The sequence below is a fragment of the Cherax quadricarinatus genome, chromosome 34, assembly GCF_038502225.1.
Source record: "Cherax quadricarinatus isolate ZL_2023a chromosome 34, ASM3850222v1, whole genome shotgun sequence".
Taxonomy (NCBI): domain Eukaryota; kingdom Metazoa; phylum Arthropoda; class Malacostraca; order Decapoda; family Parastacidae; genus Cherax; species Cherax quadricarinatus.
Window position 1 is genome coordinate 1,406,620 of NC_091325.1, and position 12,746 is coordinate 1,419,365.

A 12,746-nucleotide genomic window follows, 5' to 3' on the forward strand; every position below is an offset into this window, starting at 1 on the left:
ACGGTCTTTTCCCACATTATAATTATGGGGAGCGCTAAACCCGTAGGATTATACAGCGCATGTGGGGGGATGGAAGGAATTCAGGCTCAATTCAGGGAACCGAAGCACAGATCCAATTCCCTAAATCAAGAGCACCTCACCAGCGTCAAGGTACCGCCCTTGACGGGTCTCTTCCTACAGCCCCGTTAGTTTTCACAATACATTTATCCTCATACCCTACACACCCAATTATCATCATCATCATAACTAAACGCTAAACACAGCCAGATAGTACATAAACCTAAGTTGAATCATAATAAAGAACCCTCAATGATTCAAAAAGTCGTCCAGACACGATTTCAAACAACCCACGGTACGGGTGAGGGTTGAACTCGCGGCTAATGAGTCGTAAAACTCCAGACCCTCAATGAATAAAGAGAATACTGGGTGGGTGGGGACAAGAACTGTGGTCCAACCCTGTAACCCACTCAGCCATGAAGTACAGCACCGAGACTCAGCTCCTGGGCCCAGTGTCAGCACAGGTGTGGGCTCTCGTCAACACCTTCGCCACCACCAGCCTTCAACAGGTATTTCCGGAGTCATTAACACCAACAATAACACACCACGTTCATTGTTGCTACTTTATTTGTTACAACAACATATTTTAACTTTTATTATTAGTATTATTTATTGTTATTAGTGTGTGAGTGCGGCTGCGCTGGGGGTGAGTGGCAGCGTGGCCGCGCGGTAGTGTGAGTGAGTGGACGTGCCGCGCGGTGGTGGTGTGGTGTGCGCAGGGGGGGTGGTGAGTGCAGCCGCGGTGTGGTGTGGGCCGGTGTAGTGGTGGTAGTGGAGTGCAGCATGAGCAGCAGCAGCACGTGGTAGTAGAAGTATAGTGATGCTTAGCAGCAGCAAAGTGAGGTAGTGTAGCAGCGTAGTAGTGTGTGAGTAGCAGCAGCAGCGCGGCAGCCGTGCGCAGTGTAGTAAGTGCGTAGTAGTGAGTAGTAGTATGCTAGCAGCAGCGTGTAGTAGCAGTAGTGGTAGCGCAGCAGCAGCGCAGCTGGCAGCAGCAGCAGCGGCAGCAGCAGCTAGCTGATGTAGTAGTAGTAGTAGTAGTGAGTGCGAAGTGCAGCAGCAGCAGCAGCAGCAGCAGTAGTAGTAGTATAGAGAGCCGTTAGCTTGCAGCAGCAGCAGCAGCAGCGTGGTGGTGGTGGTGGTAGGTGGTGGTGTGGTGCAGCGGCAGCCAGCGGCGCGGTGGGTGGTGGTGGTGGTAGAGTGCAGCGGCGCAGTGTGGTAGGAGCTGTGGCGTGCGGGCGCAGCGGCGGCAGCGGTGGTGGTGCGTGGTGGTGGTGGTGGCGCGGCGCGCAGCGGCAGGCGGCAGCGGGAGCAGCGGCAGCAGCGTAGTAGTAGTGGTGGTAGTGCGCGCGCAGCAGCAGCAGCAGCAGCTAGCAGCGCAGTGTAGTGTAGCAGCGGCGCTAGGGCAGCAGCAGAGCAGCAGGCAGCAGTGCAGTAGCAGCTAGTAAGGGCAGCGTAGCAGCAGCGGCGCGGCAGAGTAGTGATGCGTAGCAGCCGGCGCGCCGCGAGCGGCAGCGCTGGTGTGTGGTGGTGAAGTGCGCCAGTGCGGTGCAGTGGCAGCAGCAGCAGTGAGTGGTGGGGGCGCGGCCGGCGCGCGCAGCAGCGCAGCAGCGGTGGTGGTTGGTGGTGGGGGTGGTGGTGGAGCTGGTGGTGGTGGCGGTGATGGTAGCGGCAGCGGCGGCGCGCGGCGGCGCGGCGCAGAGTAGTGGCTGGTAGTGGAGCCCGCGCCGGTAGTGTGTTAGAGTAGAGTGCAGCGTGCAGCAGCGCCGCGTGTGTGGGAGTGGTGGTGCTGGCGGCAGCGCGCGGCAGCCGTGTTGTGGTGGTGGTGGTGGTGTGGTGTGGAGCAGCGGCGGCGCTGGCTGCGCGCGCGGCCGTGCGGTGTGGGGTGGCGCGGGTGGTGGCGGCAGCGGCGTGGTGGTGCGGTGGTGGTGGTGTGGTGGCGGCGGGCGCCGTGGTGGTGGTGCTGGTGGTGGTGAGTGGTGGTGGTGTGGTGGCCGCCAGCCGCGCAAGCAGGCAGCAGCAGCGGCAGCGGCCGGCTGCATGAGTGGTAGATGTGTAGTAGGTGGAGTGCGTAGTCAGCGGCAGCGGCAGCAGCAGCAGCGGTAGTGGTGGTAGTAGCGTGAGAGTTGGGCGCGCAGCGGCGCTGTGTGGTGGTGTGTAGTGTAGTGCAGCAGCGCAGCCAGCGGCCAGCGTGTGGTGCAGCAGTGTGTGGCAGCGGAGCGCCAGCAGAGCGGCAGCGGCGCGGCAGCAGCGCAGCACGCTAAGCAGCAGCAGCAGGACGTAGTAGTGTAGTAATGGTACCGCGGCTGTGGTAGTGGTAGGCGGCGCGCGTATGGTAGCGCAGCGCAGCAGCGCAACCTTGGCAACAGCAGCGTGCGCAGCAGCAGTAGTAGTAGTAGTAGTAGTGCTAGCGCAGCTGGCAGCAGCAGCAGCCAGCAGCAGCAGTAGTGTTAGGCGCGCACAGCTGCGCGCAGCGCCGTGTAGTAGTGCAGCACAGTGCGCCGCCAGCGTGTGTGAGTGAAGTGCAGCGGCAGGCCGCGCAGCAGTGCAGCAGCTAGTGTGGCAGCGGCGGCGCAGAGCCGCGCAGTGGCAGTGGTGAGTAGCAGTGGCGCGCGGCAGCCTGGTGGTGGTAGTGTGTGGCTGGTGGTGCCGTTGGGCGTGCTGCGTAGCGGCGCGCAGCGGCGGCAGCAGCAGCGAGCAGCAGCGCGTGGAGTAGTGGTAGCAGCAGCATGCGGCTCAGCGCAGCCGGCAGCAGTAGTAGTAGTAGTGTAGTAGTGGTATGTGTGCTGGAGTAGAAGTAGCTGCGCAGCCGCGCGCCGGCCGTAGTGTAGTGTAAGTAGCAGCAGTAGAGCAGTAGCAGCATGAGTGTGTGACAGCTGCCGCAGCCCAGCAGGTGGTGTGGGGCGCGTGCAGCGCCAGCAGCCGGCGGTGGTGGGTGGCCCGCGCGCCGCGCGTGAGGGAGCTGCAGCGCGCCGGCGGTATGGTAGGTGTTGGCGCGCGCGCGCTGGTGTGAAGTGCAGGCGGCAGCAGCAGCAGCGCCGTCCGCTGCAGCAGCTAGTGTGGTGATGTGTAGCAGTGCGGCTGGCAGTCAGTGGCGGTGATGCGCAGCGCGCTGGTGTAGTGGAAGTAGCGCCAACGCGCCGCGGCGGTAGTGGTAGAGTAGCAGCAGCAGCAGCAGCAGCAGCGCAGCGCAGGCGTGACACCGGCGCGCGCGGTGGTGTGGTGTGCGTGGCAGGTAGTGTAGCGAGCGGCAGCTGCGGCGCGCAGCAGCGTAGCAGCAGCAGCAGCAGCAGCAGCAGCAGCAGTGTAGGGGTGCGCCGCGCGCGTGCAGCAGCAGCGGCAGCTGGCGCTGTAGTGTGCGCTAGCAGTAGGAGTGGTAGTGGCAGCGGCGCGCGGCAGCGCAGATGTAGTGCGTATGTGCGCGGCAGCAGCGCGCAGCGCGCGGTGTAGTAGTGAGTGCGGGCAGCGAGCAGCGGTAGTGGTGCGGCGCCGCTGCGCGCGTGCGTATGTGAAGTGCGAGCGCGCGGCTGGCGCGTGGTGGTAGCAGCGGCAGGCCATTGCGCCAGCAGCCGTGCAGCCCGAGACCAGCAGCGGCGCCGCGCGGCGTGTGTGAAGCAGGCAGCGGCGGCGGCGTGGCGCGCGCGTGTTGGGAAGTGTGCGGCAGCGCGGCGGTGTAAGCGGCAGCACGGCGGCAGCAGCAGCAGCAGCGCGGTGTGGTAGTAGCGGTAAAGCTAGCGCGCAGCCGGCGTGGCTAGGTGTGAGCTGCTCGTAGTGGGAGTGGTAGCGCAGGCTGAGTAGAGTAGAAGTGCGTGCAGCAGCAGCAGCAGCAGCAGCAGCGCAATGTAGTAAGTGTGTGCAGCAGCAGCGGCCCGTTGCGGCAGCAGCAGCGTAGTAGAGCAGCAGCAGCAGGTAGTGTGTGCGTAGCTGATGCAGCAGCAGCAGCAGAGAGAGGGCAGTAGAAGTGAGAGTAGCTGGTGTGTTGTAGTGAGTGGCAGCAGCAACAGCGAGCAGCAGAAGAGTAGTGGAGTAGTAGTAGTAGCAGCAGCAGCAACAGCAGCAGCAGTAGTAGTGTGAGTGGTGTAGTAGTGTAGTGTATGGTAGGCAGTGCAGCAGCAATGGCAGGCAGGAGCAGTAGTAATAGTAGTAGTAGTAGTAGTAGCAGCAAATATTATTGTTACAATATAGTCAATAGTGAGTTACGTCATCATAACTTAATATAGTCAATAGTGAGTTACGTCATCATAACTTAATATAGTCAATAGTGAGTTACGTCATCATAACTTAATATAGTCAATAGTGAGTTACGTCATCATAACTTAATATAGTCAATAGTGAGTTACGTCATCATAACTTAATATAGTCAATAGTGAGTTACGTCATCATAACTTAATATAGTCAATAGTGAGTTACGTCATCATAACTTACTCTCCTCCAGTACCACTATAACTCATCTATTTTACATATATGTAATATTATAGAGGTGGTGGTAAACCTATAATTAGAAGAGAGCATGATAAGTCTACCGTGATGGCGGTATAATTATTTCCCTCTTCAACCTTTCTCACTCTAAGATGATGTTTGCGACAGTCATATGAACGAACAGACAGGCAGACCGATACACAGACAGTCAGACATTTAGATAGACAGACAGTCAGACAGACATTTAGATAGACATAGACATTTAGACAAGACAGAGTCAGATATTTAGATACTCAGGCAGACATTTAGACAGACAGACGGACCGCCAGACAGACATTTAGATAAACACAGACATTTTGTCAGGCATATATTTGGACAGATATATTAACATCATCAGGTGTAATAGAAATGTTAAAATATTCTCACTTTATTAAGTAATTTGTACATTTTTGTTATTGATTATTGACCGTGACTTCTAGTGATGGGGCGGGGGGTAGAAGTGTTGTTGTGGAGGCTAGTGGTAATTGTGGGAGGTGGGTTGTGGGGAGAGAGGTTGTGGCGGTGTGGGGTGATGTAGTGGCGGTGTGGGGTGTGGGGAGAGATGTAGTGGCGGTGTGGGGTGTGGGGAGAGATGTAGTGGCGGTGTGGGGTGTGGGGAGAGATGTAGTGGCGGTGTGGGGAGAGATGTAGTGGCGGTGTGGGGTGTGGGGAGAGATGTAGTGGCGGTGTGGGGTGTGGGGAGAGATGTAGTGGCGGTGTGGGGTGTGGGGAGAGATGTAGTGGCGGTGTGGGGTGTGGGGAGAGATGTAGTGGCGGTGTGGGGTGTGGGGAGAGATGTAGTGGCGGTGTGGGGAGAGATGTAGTGGCGGTGTGGGGTGTGGGGAGAGATGTAGTGGCGGTGTGGGGGTGTGGGGAGAGATGTAGTGGCGGTGTGGGGTGTGGGGAGAGATGTAGTGGCGGTGTGGGGTGTGGGGAGAGATGTAGTGGCGGTGTGGGGTGTGGGGAGAGATGTAGTGGCGGTGTGGGGTGTGGGGAGAGATGTAGTGGCGGTGTGGGGTGTGGGGAGAGATGTAGTGGCGGTGTGGGGTGTGGGGAGAGATGTAGTGGCGGTGTGGGGTGTGGGGAGAGATGTAGTGGCGGTGTGGGGTGTGGGGAGAGATGTAGTGGCGGTGTGGGGTGTGGGGAGAGATGTAGTGGCGGTGTGGGGTGTGGGGAGAGATGTAGTGGCGGTGTGGGGTGTGGGGAGAGATGTAGTGGCGGTGTGGGGTGTGGGGAGAGATGTAGTGGCGGTGTGGGGTGTGGGGAGAGATGTAGTGGCGGTGTGGGGTGTGGGGAGAGATGTAGTGGCGGTGTGGGGTGTGGGGAGAGATGTAGTGGCGGTGTGGGGTGTGGGGAGAGATGTAGTGGCGGTGTGGGGTGTGGGGAGAGATGTAGTGGCGGTGTGGGGTGTGGGGAGAGATGTAGTGGCGGTGTGGGGTGTGGGGAGAGATGTAGTGGCGGTGTGGGGGGTGTGGGGAGAGATGTAGTGGCGGTGTGGGGTGTGGGGAGAGATGTAGTGGCGGTGTGGGGGGTGTGGGGAGAGATGTAGTGGCGGTGTGGGGTGTGGGGAGAGATGTAGTGGCGGTGTGGGGTGTGGGGAGAGATGTAGTGGCGGTGTGGGGTGTGGGGAGAGATGTAGTGGCGGTGTGGGGTGTGGGGAGAGATGTAGTGGCGGTGAGGGGTGTGGGTGGCGGTGTGGGGTGTGGGGAGAGATGTAGTGGCGGTGTGGGGTGTGGGGAGAGATGTAGTGGCGGTGTGGGGTGTGGGGAGAGATGTAGTGGCGGTGTGGGGGGTGGGGAGAGATGTAGTGGCGGTGTGGGGTGTGGGGAGAGATGTAGTGGCGGTGTGGGGTGTGTGTAGGGCGGTGTGGGGGGAGAGCTGTAGTGGCGGTGTGGGGTGTGGGGAGAGATGTAGTGGCGGTGTGGGGTGTGGGGAGAGATGTAGTGGCGGTGTGGGGTGTGGGGAGAGATGTAGTGGCGGTGTGGGGTGTGGGGAGAGATGTAGTGGCGGTGTGGGGTGTGGGGAGAGATGTAGTGGCGGTGTGGGGTGTGGGGAGAGATGTAGTGGCGGTGTGGGGTGTGGGGAGAGATGTAGTGGCGGTGTGGGGTGTGGGGAGAGATGTAGTGGCGGTGTGGGGTGTGGGGAGAGATGTAGTGGCGGTGTGGGGTGTGGGGAGAGATGTAGTGGCGGTGTGGGGTGTGGGGAGAGATGTAGTGGCGGTGTGGGGTGTGGGGAGAGATGTAGTGGCGGTGTGGGGTGTGGGGAGAGATGTAGTGGCGGTGTGGGGTGTGGGGAGAGATGTAGTGGCGGTGTGGGGTGTGGGGAGAGATGTAGTGGCGGTGTGGGGTGTGGGGAGAGATGTAGTGGCGGTGTGGGGTGTGGGGAGAGATGTAGTGGCGGTGTGGGGTGTGGGGAGAGAGGTAGTGGCGGTGTGGGGTGTGTAGTGGCGGTGTGGGGTGTGGGGAGAGATGTAGTGGCGGTGTGGGGTGTGGGGAGAGATGTAGTGGCGGTGTGGGGTGTGGGGAGAGATGTAGTGGCGGTGTGGGGTGTGGGGAGAGATGTAGTGGCGGTGTGGGGTGTGGGGAGAGATGTAGTGGCGGTGTGGGGGGTGGGGAGAGATGTAGTGGCGGTGTGGGGTGTGGGGAGAGATGTAGTGGCGGTGTGGGGGGTGGGGAGAGATGTAGTGGCGGTGTGGGGTGTGGGGAGAGATGTAGTGGCGGTGTGGGGTGTGGGGAGAGATGTAGTGGCGGTGTGGGGTGTGGGGAGAGATGTAGTGGCGGTGTGGGGTGTGGGGAGAGATGTAGTGGCGGTGTGGGGTGTGGGGAGAGATGTAGTGGCGGTGTGGGGTGTGGGGAGAGATGTAGTGGCGGTGTGGGGTGTGGGGAGAGATGTAGTGGCGGTGTGGGGTGTGGGGAGAGATGTAGTGGCGGTGTGGGGTGTGGGGAGAGATGTAGTGGCGGTGTGGGGTGGGGAGAGATGTAGTGGCGGTGTGGGGTGTGGGGAGAGATGTAGTGGCGGTGTGGGGGGTGGGGAGAGATGTAGTGGCGGTGTGGGGTGTGGGGAGAGATGTAGTGGCGGTGTGGGGTGTGGGGAGAGATGTAGTGGCGGTGTGGGGTGTGGGGAGAGATGTAGTGGCGGTGTGGGGTGTGGGGAGAGATGTAGTGGCGGTGTGGGGTGTGGGGAGAGATGTAGTGGCGGTGTGGGGGGTGGGGAGAGATGTAGTGGCGGTGTGGGGTGTGGGGAGAGATGTAGTGGCGGTGTGGGGTGAGATGTAGTGGCTGTGTGGGGAGAGATGTAGTGGCGGTGTGGGGGGTGGGGAGAGATGTAGTGGCGGTGTGGGGAGAGATGTAGTGGCGGTGTGGGGTGAGATGTAGTGGCGGTGTGGGGAGAGATGTAGTGGCGGTGTGGGGAGAGATGTAGTGGCGGTGTGGGGAGAGATGTAGTGGCGGTGTGGGGAGAGATGTAGTGGCGGTGTGGGGTGTGGGGAGAGATGTAGTGGCGGTGTGGGGAGTGTAGGGAGAGATGTAGTGGCGGTGTGGGGTGTGGGGAGAGATGTAGTGGCGGTGTGGGGAGAGATGTAGTGGCGGTGTGGGGGGTGGGGAGAGATGTAGTGGCGGTGTGGGGGGTGGGGAGAGATGTAGTGGCGGTGTGGGGTGAGATGTAGTGGCGGTGTGGGGAGAGATGTAGTGGCGGTGGTGGAGGAAATGTTGAGTGATAGGTCATAATTGTGAGATAAAAATGGAATGAAAATCATGAGATTAGAAATCTTACACTCTTAATGTATCTATTTTTCTTCCACTTTTTCTGCTTTCGCATTCTCTTCCTCTTGTTTCTCTTGCTTCTCCTCTTGTTCCTTCTGCTTCTCCTCCTCCTCAGGCTTTTGTTGCTCCCTACTTGCACGCTTGCTGGGTGAGAGGTGTGGATTCAGGAGGTGAGTGAAGGAGTGGATGACAGGGTAGTGCTCCAGATCGTGTGGTGAGAGAGGCACTGTGCCCTCCCTCACTGACACCACTACCCTCATACCCACCTCCTCGGCTGCTCTCGCTTCTGTGCCAACACAACGGTACACCAACCTCAATATATTACTCTTATTAACACCTTAAGTAAAACATTCATAATGTGTATAGGTCTTCACTTATCTAATTCACTGTCACTACTTTTCATACTCTATTCTTACACTATAATACTTGTAAAATCTTCATTACTAAAGACATTTATGCTAGTAAACATTTAATTACGACTTCCAATGTATTTCTAAACATTTCATTATTGTCATAACATTAATATAAGAATAAAAGGAAAGAACATAAAATAGAGGAGTTCAGTAGGCCTGCTAGGCCATGCTAGGCGCCCCTCTCAATCATATTTATCCAAGCTATTTTTGAAGCTCTTCAGGGTGTTCGTATCGTAACATTTATGGTATACAATATCGACGAGCTAATGACTAAGGCATATGTAACATTTGGGTATGTATATACATATACCTCGCCATCAGTGAAGATATATATTGCACATACGTGTTACTCATCAATGTGTTAGTTGTGATCAGCCTGCTTGGTAGGTTGTTCCACTCGTCCACATTTCTAATTCCAAACTAGTTCTTTCCTATAGCCTTTCTAAATCAGCGCCTACTGGCCAATATTTGAGAGATATTACTCACACCAACAATTATCATTCATGCATTTGTCTAATAAGTCTTCAGATAAGTGGAGTAACGTTAGCAAAATATGGGCAACGTAATGTTGGAGTCCAGACGCTGGACCCATTATGTGCCTCTGGGAAATTGTTGGCCTACCGTCCCCAGGATAGATATTGAGTGTAGAACTATCACAGGAACACTAGAGGCTGCCATAGTGTTGAGGAAAGCATGTGGGAGGAGGAAGAGCAGTGTGACAGCGCCCTTGAACCTACCAACCCCAGTGACTGTCAAAAAGGTCAGGAGAGGCAAGACCTACTGAGACACAGCTAGACTCCATGATATCATACTCGCAAACGACTGAGAGGGTGTTTAATGTGTGTGTGTGTGTGTGTGTGTGTGTGTGTGTGTGTGTGTGTGTGTGTGTGTGTGTGTGTGTGTGTGTGTGTGTGTGTGTGTATGTGCTCACCAATATGTACTCAAGTATATGTGGTTGCAGGGGTCGATTCACAGCTCCTGGCCCCGCCTCTTTGCTAATCGCTACTAGATCACTCTCTCCCTGCACCAGGAGCCTTATCATACCTTTTCTTAAAGCTATATATGGATCTTGTCACCACTACTTCACTCTCCAGATTCCATTACCTGACAACTCTAAGGCTAATACTCCTTAACATCCTTAAGGCTCACTGAGTTTTCAACTTCCAGTTGTGGTTCCTTGTTCCTATGTCCTATCTGAAACATTCTACCCCCGTCCACCTTGTCAGTTCCTCTCAGAATTTTATACATCGTTATCATGTCCCCCCCTTTCCCTTCTATCCTCTAGTGTCATCAGGTTGATGACAATGGACATACCCCTACGAGTAGAGGTTCCATACTGGTGCTGCATACTCCAGTACGGGCCTGACGTACACAGTGTACAGTGCCATGAATGAATCCTTATTTAGACGTTGAAACGCTATTCTCAGGTTTGCCAGACGCGCACATGCTGCAGCAGTTATTTGATTCATGTGCGCCTCAGGAGATGTGCTTGAATGATACTTCTTGAGTGAGGTTTGCAGCCTTTGTCTGCGGTCTCCTTTGTCCTTCTCCAAGTTTCATAACTTTGCACTTGGTGAGGCTTGACGGACAGGCCTGTAGCCTGTCCAGATCCCTCTGTAGCCTTTTCTGGTCCTTGTCCGCTTGCATTCTCCTCATTAGTTTCACGTCGTTTGCAAACAGGGATAACATGACTCTGTCCTTCTGTCATGTCATTTACAAACATACGCCCACTCTGATACCTCGTCATGGACCATCACTCGTTGTTTCCTTCCTGTCAGGTATCCATCATCCATTTCAGTGCTTTTCCTGTTATTCCTTCCTATTCCTCTACTTTTCGTGTCAGTCTCTTGTGCAGTACTGTGAAAAGCCTGTGTGTAGTCCAAGAAAATGCAATCTACCCATCCCTCTCTCTCCAGTCTTGCTTTGTTACCTTGTCGTAGAACTCCAGTAGGTTTGTAACGCAGGTTGTCCCATCCTTGAAGCCGTGCTGGTTGTCGTGTATGAGCCCATTCCTTTCTAGGTGATCCACCACTCTTCTGATAATCTTCTCCATAGCTTTACATACTATGCATGTTACTGACACTGGTCTGCAGTTTAATGCTGTTGTCTGTCTCCTTTCTAAAAAAACTGGGTCCACATTTGCTGCCTTCCACACCTCTGGCACTTGCCCTGTTGCGATAAATTTGTTAAAGATTGTTGTTAGTGGCACACAGAGTGCCTCTGCTCCCTCTCTCAGGACCCAAGGAGATATATTATGTGGTCCCACCACCTTCGAGGTATCTAAGTCACACAGCTTCTTCACCTCCTCCCTAGTTGTGTGTATTCATTGTGTCCAACACTTGCTGGTACACTCTTCCACCATGGATTGTTGGAAGCCTATCTGTCCCCTCTGATATTTATACTCACCTATAACTCCGGGTAGGCAGGTAGACCTACATGTAGTTACATAGGTCGAGTTTTAGCTCCTGGCCCCGCATCTCAATTCGCAGTGGCTATATCCTCTGTCTCCGGTCTTCTGGCCCCTTCCCCTATCTTCATGACCTTGCAATTGCTGGGATCGAATTCAAGCAGCCACTTATCTGACCAACCCTGCAGTTTGATCAGGTCCATTTGCATGCTTCTCCCTCCTCGTTTGTTTGTATTCTCCTCATCAGTTTAACATAATCACCAAACAGAGATATATATGACTCAATTCCATCTGGAAACAGAACTGGTCAATACTACTCCTTATGGTACACCGCTTGTGTGTGTGTGTGTGTGTGTGTGTGTGTGTGTGTGTGTGTGTGTGTGTGTGTGTGTGTACTCACCTAGTTGTACTCACCTAGTTGAGGTTGCAGGGGTCGAGTCCAAGCTCCTGGCCCCGCCTCTTCACTGATCGCTACTAGGTCACTCTCCCTGAGCCATGAGCTTTATCGTACCTCTGCTTAAAGCTATGTATGGATCCTGCCTCCACTACATCGCTTCCCAAACTATTCCACTTCCTGACTACTCTGTGGCTGAAGAAATACTTCCTAACATCCCTTTGATTCATCTGTGTCTTCAGCTTCCAACTGTGTCCCCGTGTTACTGTGTCCAGTCTCTGGAACATCCTGTCTTTGTCCACCTTGTCAATTCCTCTCAGTATTTTGTAAGTCGTTATCATGTCCCCCCTATCTCTCCTGTCCTCCAGTGTCGTCAGGTTGATTTCCCTTAACCTCTCCTCATAGGACATACCTCTTAACTCTGGGACTAGTCTTGTTGCAAACCTTTGCACTTTCTCTAGTTTCTTTACGTGCTTGGCTAGGTGTGGGTTCCAAACTGGTGCCGCATACTCTAATATGGGCCTAACGTACACGGTGTACAGGGTCCTGAACGATTCCTTATTAAGATGTCGGAATGCTGTTCTGAGGTTTGCTAGGCGCCCATATGCTGCGGCAGTTATTTGGTTGATGTGCGCTTCAGGAGATGTGCCTGGTGTTATACTCACCCCAAGATCTTTTTCCTTGAGTGAGGTTTGTAGTCTCTGGCCCCCTAGACTGTACTCCGTCTGCGGTCTTCTTTGCCCTTCCCCAATCTTCATGACTTTGCACTTGGTGGGATTGAACTCCAGGAGCCAGTTGCTGGACCAGGTCTGCAGCCTGTCCAGATCCCTTTGTAGTTCTGCCTGGTCTTCGATCGAATGAACTCTTCTCATCAACTTCACGTCATCTGCAAACAGGGACACCTCGGAGTTTATTCCTTCCGTCATGTCGTTCACAAATACCAGAAACAGCACTGGTCCTAGGACTGACCCCTGTGGGACCCCGCTGGTCACAGGTGCCCACTCTGACACCTCGCCACGTACCATTACTCGCTGCTGTCTTCCTGACAAGTATTCCCTGATCCATTGCAGTGCCTTCCCTGTTATCCCTGCTTGGTCCTCCAGTTTTTGCACTAATCTCTTGTGTGGTACTGTGTCAAAAGCCTTCTTGCAGTCCAAGAAAATGCAATCCACCCACCCCTCTCTCTCTTGTCTTACTGCTGTCACCATGTCATAGAACTCCAGTAGGTTTGTGACACAGGATTTCCCATCTCTGAAACC

General features: G+C 55.1%; 1 protein-coding gene across 4 annotated transcripts in view; it reads right to left on the reverse strand.

Moving 5' to 3' along the window:
- Positions 1-8,063: 8,063 nt before the first annotated feature.
- The window catches only part of Enoph (enolase-phosphatase E1), a 45,258-nt gene continuing 40,575 nt past the window's right edge, over positions 8,064-12,746 (reverse strand). The window contains exon 6 of one of the 4 annotated variants that reach the window (XM_053783514.2): positions 8,064-8,559. In XM_053783514.2, the coding sequence (XP_053639489.1) occupies positions 8,297-8,559 (263 nt within the window). In that variant the 3' untranslated portion in view covers positions 8,064-8,296. The remainder of the gene's footprint in view (positions 8,560-12,746) is intronic. The other 3 variants (XM_053783513.2, XM_053783515.2, XM_070091090.1) reach the window with 3 other exon arrangements.